Source organism: Chaetura pelagica, unplaced genomic scaffold (genome assembly GCF_000747805.2).
Source record: "Chaetura pelagica isolate M959 unplaced genomic scaffold, ChaPel_1.0 scaffold17, whole genome shotgun sequence".
In the NCBI taxonomy this organism is placed as follows: domain Eukaryota; kingdom Metazoa; phylum Chordata; class Aves; order Apodiformes; family Apodidae; genus Chaetura; species Chaetura pelagica.
The window spans coordinates 278,226-287,634 of NW_009970726.1; the positions used below are offsets into that span (position 1 = coordinate 278,226).

Consider the following 9,409-nt stretch of genomic DNA (forward strand, 5'->3'; position numbering starts at 1 on the left):
TTTTTTTTTTTTTTTTTTTAGTTGGTTTTTTTTTTTTTTTTTTTTTTAACATTGAACCAACTTGTAGCATTGTATAAACAACATTCTTTTTCTTTTCCTTGTTCAGGGTTCGGCGGACTCCTACACCAGCCGTCCATCTGATTCAGATGTATCTCTGGAAGAAGACAGGGAAGCAGTGCGAAGAGAGGCAGAGCGACAGGCCCAGGCACAGCTGGAAAAAGCAAAGGTAAGGTGTTATTTCATGTGTACAGACTCAAAAGGTTCAGCTTTAAAGGACTGTCATCCCACCAGTTACTGATACAACTTTTTTTGATGTGTTAATGCATATTATAAGACCTCTTACAAAGATTTTTCTGACAATAGCAAAAACCCCTTGCATTTAGAACCAGTATTCCATGAAAATCATTTGATTGGCTTTAGTATTTAAGAATAATCTTATTTAAAGGTGTGCAGTTTTTCTCTTATAGAATATATGTGTTCATTTGCAGTGTATAGGGTCAAAGCTTCGAGTTCTTACTGAAGGTGTTTGTGAAAGTTTGCCTGTGAGTTGCTATGGTACTCAAAACTTACAGTTCTATAAATCAGCCCTCAAACATCCTGTTCCTCTTCCTTCAATGAATGCCTAGTCTCTGCAAGTCATGTGTAAATAGAGAGGATCTGTTGCAAAGGTCTTTTTTGCCTGAAGACTTCACTGTCTTTCTTTACAGTTTGTGCGTTAAATGGCCCTGTAAGTAATATGCTCTAGGACTTGTTAAGATTTCTCCCTTTCTTTTCATAATCCTGGCAGATAGTGACAATTTTGTAAGGCAATACTAAATTATCTTTAGGCTCTTGCTGTGTGTTTATATGTTTTCCATGAGGCATATTTAGAACTGTGAGGGTTTTAGCAGTGAAAGGGCATGGGCTTGTTTTTATTTCATCTGTGCTGTATCTTTAAATATTATTGAATTGTAAAGATCATGCTCATCTTATTTATTATAATTCCTTTATCCCTTCTTTCCAGTTTTTCTTTTTTTGCATGCATTCTGCAAGATCCCAGTGTATTACTGTTTTCCAAGATCTGTTTTCCATTTTCACATCTTATATATTTAAATACACTCTTGATCTCCTCAGGTCTACCTGATGTGCATTTCTCTCTCTCTCAGAGTCCCCTCCTCCATTTTGCCTTGTTTTTTATTTCCCCATCTCCCTTCCGTCTCCCATTCTGGTTCCTTTTCCGCTGCCAGCTTTGCTTCTGCCCATCTACGCCACCTGTTTCACAAGAAACGCAGGACTCTGTGGCAAGGACCAGCTCTCTAAATATTACAGTGCTGTCATGCATAAGCAGACAGCTTTATCGAGCCAGAAAACTTGAACAGGGAAGTCAAAGATGTTTTTTAAAAAAATGTAATTGTTGACCAGTATTTAATAAGAGCTCTTGAAGCAGCTTTTTAATGAGATCCTGGGACTTGCCAACCATAGGAGATGTTGAACCTCTTTTTGAAGTTGGGTCCTGTCATCTTGGGATTGGTATAGCAGAAGTGCCACAGAAGCAGCCTGCTGCTTCCTTTCCACCTTCCTGCTTAGAGATGTTGCTGATTGTAATCAGGATTTTCAATTTTATCGGGATCACTTCTTGCTAGTTTGAGATTTTTTGGCTCTTATGAAGGTTGCCCTGAAATTCAGGTGAAGTGTTGAATTTTATCGGTAAATGCAGTCTTTAAAAGAAGAGCTAAAGTAATAATACCTTGCAGACTAATCACGGTAGCAGTACAGTACTTGCTGCTGAACTGGTGCATCTCTTATTGATGAGTAAATCTATGCAAGTGTTGCTATGGGAATTTGGCTTACTAATGCTGGCTTGAACACATGGACAGCCTTTATGTAATATTCATGACCTCTAGCACAGCTGCCATCATGGTTTGTAGAGAAACTGCGAGCAGACCCTGACTTTTTTGAACTGGATTTCTATATATCAAAGCAATGTTCTCACTTCAGCTGGCATCAGATACAATCTCAGGGTCTGACACTGTCTGAAACTGTAAGACAACTTGTGAACTGTCAAAGTAGCATAGGCACTGCCGAATTTAATAATAACAATGGTAATACCAGAGATATAGAAAACACAAAATGAATTATTTAAGTAATTTGTGCTTTAAGATGGATTAAAGCTGGAACTAATTATCACTTGTGTTTCTCAAGTCAAATGTTAAAAATCAATCCAGACTTTATGGAAATCATTTTATGTAGAGGCTACAACAGTGTAATATTTAGTCTAGTGTAACATTTAACTTAGTAATATTAAATAAATTATTATATTCATTTGGTGCTTACATATGAAATAAAATGTTTAAAAAGAAGCAAATTCAACCTAACCCTAGACATAGAATATTACAGGATGTGCTCTTCTGCTTTTATTGGTGACTCCCTGAAACAGAGTGAAACTAATGAAGCAGTAACTTCTGTTGGTTCTGCCTGGCTCCTGTGTCCCCAGACCTGTCTCCCAGAGGCAGCAGGTTTTGCTGCCTGCTCTCCACAGCTGCCTTGCCTTCACCCTGATCAGCTACCAGGCAGAGCCAAGTGACACAGTGCTTTAACTTTATGCCTTTTAATAATGTGAGTGGAAGTGTTGATCCTAAATAAAGTAATTACAATTGTATTTGTCACAGGAATTAGAAGAGGATGACATACATGAATAATGCAGCGGTGGAGGGAAAATGATAGTAAATTAAGGGTAGATACAAAACTGTTGAACTGTGTCACATGCTTGACAGTGAAAACAGCTTAATGATACCCATTTTACTTCCTTATAGCTGGGGAAAACACCTTAAACTGAAAAGGAAAATATGGTAATAAAGCACACTGGAAAATTGTTAGGAGGATTTTAAGATTGATAAATTTGGATTTTTATGAGTTCTAGGTGTTTGTGTAACATGAAGCCAGAATATGCATATCTGATGTATACATCCAAACAGGGAAAATCAAAACAGAAAAGCTTGTAAGAAAATACACATTCTGGCAATTTTTATGTGTTTATGTATGTATTTATTTATTTTATACAAGCAAAAATGGTTAATCACATTTTGCTGACTCACTCTGGCATGTGACTTACTGTAAGGAAGGTGGGGCCACAGACACATGTACAGAGTTTTACAGGGATGGAAAATTAACAGGCAAACAACAAGGCTACCTGTGGGGCAGCAGCTATTCCCAAGGGAAGCAAAGCTTCAAATGAAGCTGTTTTCCTCAAAGCTGAGATAAACTGTTCTTGGTTAGAACAACTAAGCAATGTAAATGCAGAGGAGTTGGGTTTTGTTTGGGGTTTTTATTAGTTTTTTTATAAAACCAAATCAAACAAAAAAACCCCAAACCTTCAGGACATTGAGGATTACCTGGGAATCCTCCTCATGGTCCATATCATGTGGCTGTCTCTAGAACAGAGACCTGCTTTGTGGCTGAGTAGGGCACCCTAAAACTGTCCAAATCTTATACTGATACTTTACTAAATTTCCTAATTCCATAAGGACATAAATCTTAGGAATTCACAAGCCAAAAAAAAATAAATAAGCCTAATGCATTAATTTGTTTTAGTATTCATATTTTTTAAATTGTCATTTCCACAAAACAAAAGCTTTTGAAAAGTTTTGAAGGGTGAGGATTAAAAAAATTCGTAGTGAGTAAATAAAGGGTTTTTTTTTTGTCCATTCCTTCCAAGTATTCAATTAATTATCCTGTAAAATATTGCACAGACTGAGAAGAACGAGATCAAAGGAAAACTGAGGTGCGAGTATTATTGCGACATTAGAAGTCAGTACTAAATGAGTTGAAGTTTGTATGTATGAAAGGAGACTGCAGTAATGATTTCTGACCCTCTCTCCAATGCTGGTAAAATAAATTCAAATGTTCTGATTTTTGTTTGTTTTTCTTCAAGCACATCATATATTATGAACCAGTTTTTTATTGAAATACCATTAATCTGGTGGTCTGTAAACCTCTTCTGCGAGAGGAGTTTCTTTTGTCTCATCAGTCTCTTCAGATTTTTAGGTTTTGCATCTTTTTTTTTTTCTCTCCCATGGCTTTAGTGATTATTGAGGAGAAACAATTTTCAAATGAGTTATATAGAATATTTTCGGCATTTTGAAAAATTAAAAACAGGTGTGATTTTTTTTCAGTTATTTCTAGTACCTTGATTACTTAACATGCAATTAATAATCCAGGTTCCATTTCTCACTTGAGACTACGGAACAGCTTTATGCTCTTCATTCTCTGTTAAGGATTGTTCTCAACATCCTGAAGTCCTGAAACTTCTTAAATGGCTGTTAAAGTCATGTCATGGCCTTCCAGAAGTCATTAATTGTGTCCATAATAGGAAATCTCAGTTGCTTCTAGCTCTGCTTTGTTTGCACTTCACCTAATGCTCTATTGCTAGCGTTGTTTTAGGGGTTTGTTAAAACTTGAAATGTCCATAGTCCTAGTTTAAAATGCCATTCAAATAATTTTTATCTTAAGATGGTGAACCACTGAAATTTTGATACCAGATGTCTCTTTGTTGGCTTTTAGGCAATAATATAAGCTGTCATGTTTTGTTTTCTTGATGTCTGCTGTAGTAGTGGTGATAGCTTGTGACTGTGAGTAATAGTGCAATGTCTTCAGTGGAATGCATCACCTCCATGCATGGGTTGGGGACCACAGCTTAGGAAACAGCAGCAGGCTGGGATAATGCCTACATATCCCTGCAAGACTGAAGGCATGTAAAAGATTGTCACATGTAATTATGCAGTGCAGTGTGCCAAGACTAGTTATTTTAAGTATTTATCAACTCTCAGACAGGTTTCAAAACCTCTGACCGCCCCATGCTGCTAGCAGTCAGCTGTAAAGCTAGTTAAGGTATGTCTACTTAAGCTGCAGTAGCATTTTTGACAGACCAGAATTGACCATGACCTTGATGTGCATCCATATATTATGATAGCTTGTTCCATCATGGAGACTCTGTTTTCTCTCAATTACAAGAATGTTATGGTGCTGAACAGCACCAAAAGCCATAGCAACACAGGATGGTACTTTGTGTTAGCTGTTGTGTATGGTAGCGTTTTTTTCATTGATTTCTTCTCATTTGCCTTTTTATTTTAGAATCCTTTATTGCATGTTCCCATTTAGATAGCTAATATAGTGTTTCAGCTGTGATTACATGGGAGCTGGCACTGTGGTCTAGCTGGAAACACATAGGTTCTTGATTCAAAAGTACAGTTGCAAATCTGGTTGTTGCTTAGCTGGAGGTGTGTTCTGCCTTGCTGAATTTGCTTAAATCAGGTTACAGATATAGATTACAGTGTCCTGACCTTCAAATAATCAGCAGAAAGAAATAAACTGTCTATGAGGAGTAGAGAGACAATACTGAGAAAAAGTCCCAAGAGCAAGTATAGCTCTTCTACCTGCTCTCACCTGCTGCTTTCACATGCACCTGGTCACTTCAAGGACAAGATATATTCACTCTGACTTTATCTGTAGGTTTAAATTCCTGTATAAAGGACAGTAGTACAAATGTTAGTTTTTGTTTGTAAAACTAACCAGTGCTGTATTACAAGAAGTTTTGAAGAAATATTTTACTGAAAAGAGGCATTGTGAGCTAAATACAAACACATATTATAGAATAATTAAGGTTGGAAGGGACCTTAAAGATCATCAAGTTCCAACCCTTGCCATGAGCAGGGAACCCTAACACTAGATCAGGTTGCACAAAACCTTGTCCAACCTGGCCTAAAAAGCCTCCAGGGATGGGGCATCAACAGCCTCCCAGGGCAACCCACTCCAGTTCCTCACCACCCTTAAAGTGAAGAAATTCTTCCTAATATTTAACCTAAATCTCCCCTCTTTCAGTTTAAAACCATTACCCCTTGTCCTATCACTATCTTCTCTGATGAAGTCCCTCTCCAGATTTCCTGCAGGCCCCTTTCAAGTGCTGGAAGGCTGCTTTAAGGTCTCCCCAGAGCCTTCTCTTCTCTAGGCTGAACAGCTCCAACTCTCTCAGCCTGTCTTCATAGCAGAGGTGCTCCAGCCCTTTGATCATCTAGGTGGCCCTTCTCTGGACCCTTTCCAACATCTTTGTTGTGCTGAGGGCACCAGAACTGTACACATTACTCCAGGTGGAGTCTCACCAGAGCAGAGTAGAGGGGCAGAATCACCTCCCTGGCCCTGCTGGCTGCACTTCTTTTAGCAGAATCACAAAATCTTAGGGGTTGGAAGGGACCTCAAAAGATCATCTAGTCCAATCCCCTGACAGAGCAAGATCACCTAGAGCACATCACACAGGAACATGTCCAGGTGGGTTTTGAATGTCTGCAGTGAAGGAGACTCCACAACCTCTCTGGGCAGCCTGTTCCAGTGCTCTGTCACTCTCACAGTAAAGAAGTTTTTTCTGATGTTTATGTGGAACCTCCTGTGTTCCAGTTTGCACCTACTGCCCCTTGTCCTATCACTAGACATCACTGAGGAAGAGCCTGGCTCCGTCCTCCTGACACTCGCCCTTAACATATTTGTAAACATTAATGAGGTTGCCCCTCAGTCTCCTCTTCTCCAAGCTAAAGAGACCCAGCTCCCTCAGCCTTTTCTCATAAGGGAGATGTTCCACTCCCTTATTCATCTTTGTGGCTCTGTGCTGGACTCTTTGAAGCCATCCCTTCTTGAACTGAGGGGCCCAGAGCTGGACACAATATTCCAGATGCAGCCTCACCAGGGCAGAATAGAGGGGGAGGAGAACCTCTCTTGACCTACTAACCACACCCTTTCTAATACACCACAGGATGTCATTGGCCTTCTTGGCTACAAGGGCACATTGCTGGCTCATGGTCATCTTCCTGTCCACCAGGACCCCCAGGTCCCTTTCTCCTACACTGCTCTCCAGCAGGTCAGCCCCCAACCTGTACTGGTACATGGTGTTGTTCTTCCCCAGATGCAAGAGTCTACACTTGCCCTTGTTGGATTTCATCAAGTTTCTCCCTGCCTAACTCTCCAGCCTGTCTAGGTCTTGCTGAATGGCAGCACAGCCTTCTGGTGTGTCAGCCACCCCTCTCAGTTTAATGTCATTACCAAACTTGCTGAGGGTACACTCTGTACCCTCATCCAGGTCATTGATGAAAATATTTAATAGTACCAGTCCCAGTACTGACCCCTGAGGGACTCCACTAGTCACAGACAGCTTTGTCCCACAACTCTGACTTCTTCCTTTCAACCAGTTCATGATCCACCTCACTACCTGACCATCAAGACCACACTTCCTCAGTTTATCTACAAGGATACTGTGGGAGACAGTGTCAAATGCTTTACTGAAATCAAGATAAACCACATCTACCGCTCTACCATCATCTATCCACCTAATTAGCTCCTCATAGAAGGCTATAGGGTTCGTCAAACATGACTTCCCCTTGGTAAAACCATGTTGACTGCTCTTAATGACCCCCTCATCCTTGATATGCCTGGAGATAGTGCCAAGAACAAGTTGTTCCATCAGCTTTCCAGGGATGGAGGTGAGGCTAACCGGTCTGTAGTTACCCGGGTCCTCCTTCTTGCCCTTCTTGTAGACTGGAGTGACATTTGCTTTCCTCCAGTCCTCAGGCACCTCTCCTGTTGCCCACAGCTTACCAAAGATGATGGAGAGTGGCCCAGCAATGACCTCCACCAGCTCCCTCAGCACCCCTGGGTGTATTCCATCTAGACCCATTGATTTATGGTTGTGCAGATTGCTTTAACTGATCCCTGACCCCATCATCTACCAAAGCAAACTCCACCTTCATCCTAACTTCTTCTGGGGCTTTAGAGATCTGGGGCTCCTGGAGAGAGTCTGCAGCAGTAAAGATAGAGGCAAAGAAGGCATTCAGTACCTCTGCCACCTTTACGTCTCAGATTCTCATCTGGACTTTTCCCTCCTCCTCCTGTCTCAGGTCTCCATGGCACATGTGACCTGTTAGCTGACAGCCTCTGCTGCATGGCTGGCACTGCAGATGGGTTCCCAAACAGGGAACAGGGTTCCCAAACTGTTTCCCAGCCAGATTGTACTTGGTGACAGTTCCATGTCACCTCCTACCTGTGACTGTAGTTGGTGGCCCCTGGGAAAGGATGAATTAAGGTAGGCCTTCTCAGGCTGCTCAGGCTATCACAGACACAGGTAGATGCTGCTGGTTGCCCTAAGCAAAGCAATTTCCAGTTAAGACATATATGACCTGCTTCATTAGCTGTCTTGAAGTTTATTTATAGGGTCTGATTTACTTTTGCCAACATCCAAGACAGTATGCTGTAATCCAGAACTTCACTGTTCTCAACAGCTGGTCCAGCTAACTGAATGCCATGGTTTTCTAAACCATTAACATACATCTTTTTACTTAAAAGAGAATACTGATTGAAAAGCAGAGGGGAAATTAGGTTTTCAGAGCATAGGACATTGCTAAAGGTAGCTAAAATGTTTGTAATCATCTTAAAGTAAATGCTGAGCTTTTTGCCTCCGTAATATCTATTTTGAGGATAACTTTTAAATAATTTTATCTTTTCTACACTGCATGATGATGTAGATGAAGATAGGCTGAGGAAGGCTTCAGGAAGAACTTATGGCAGCCTTCCAGTACCTGAAGGGTACCTACAGAATAGGTGGGGAGGGACTTTTTATAAGGGCATGTAGTAACAGGACAAGGAGTAATGATTTTAAGCTGACAGGTGGTAGATTTAGATTTGACATTAGGAAGAAATTCTTTAGTGTGAGGGTGGTGACACACTGGAAGTTGTGGAATCCCCATCCTGAATGTGTTCAAGGACAGGTTAGGTGGGCCTCTGAAGCAACCTCGTCTAGTCGGAGGTGTCCCTGACCATACCAGGGGGTTGGAACTAGATGATCTTTCAGTTCCCTTCCAACTCTGTCATTCTGTGATATTTCCCATTTCGATTCCAACTTAATGTCGAATCTGTGTGGAGATTTTTTGGGCGTTATCTTTTAAAAAATCTTTAATTTTTCTAAAACTAAACATATACTTGTAAAATGCTTTCAAGGGTGGCATTACTGATGCAGGTTTATATAAGCACAGGGACTTTTAGTTATTCTTGAGTTCAATAAAATACAGGATTTGAAACATCTGTGGATCTGGGCCTGTCTTTATGTGTGCTTATACATACATGTGTACATTATATATATCCATGTGCACATACATATATATATGGATATACATTTGTATATATTTCTGCATGTATTAGATTACTTGCACTGGTGACTTGAACTGGCCATTTATGTTCTACAGTTGGTAATTTTCCATTGTAAAGTGTTTATTTTGTATGCAAGGGGAGCTGTTGTACCAAAGGATTAACTTGTGAGGAAGCAGAAGGCTTTTATCAGGGAACAAAGTTACCCTGTGATCAGAGCTGGTACTGGACTGCCGTGGGCTTTTTGGGA

At 40.4% G+C, this 9,409-nt stretch overlaps 1 protein-coding gene across 2 annotated transcripts in view; it reads left to right on the forward strand.

Annotated features, from left to right (window-relative positions):
- Positions 1 to 9,409, forward strand: part of CACNB2 (calcium channel, voltage-dependent, beta 2 subunit) — an 86,577-nt gene that overhangs the window by 1,365 nt on the left and 75,803 nt on the right. For both annotated transcript variants that reach the window (XM_010006949.1, XM_010006950.1), the window contains exon 2: positions 107 to 226. In XM_010006949.1, the coding sequence (XP_010005251.1) occupies positions 107 to 226 (120 nt within the window). The remainder of the gene's footprint in view (positions 1 to 106; positions 227 to 9,409) is intronic.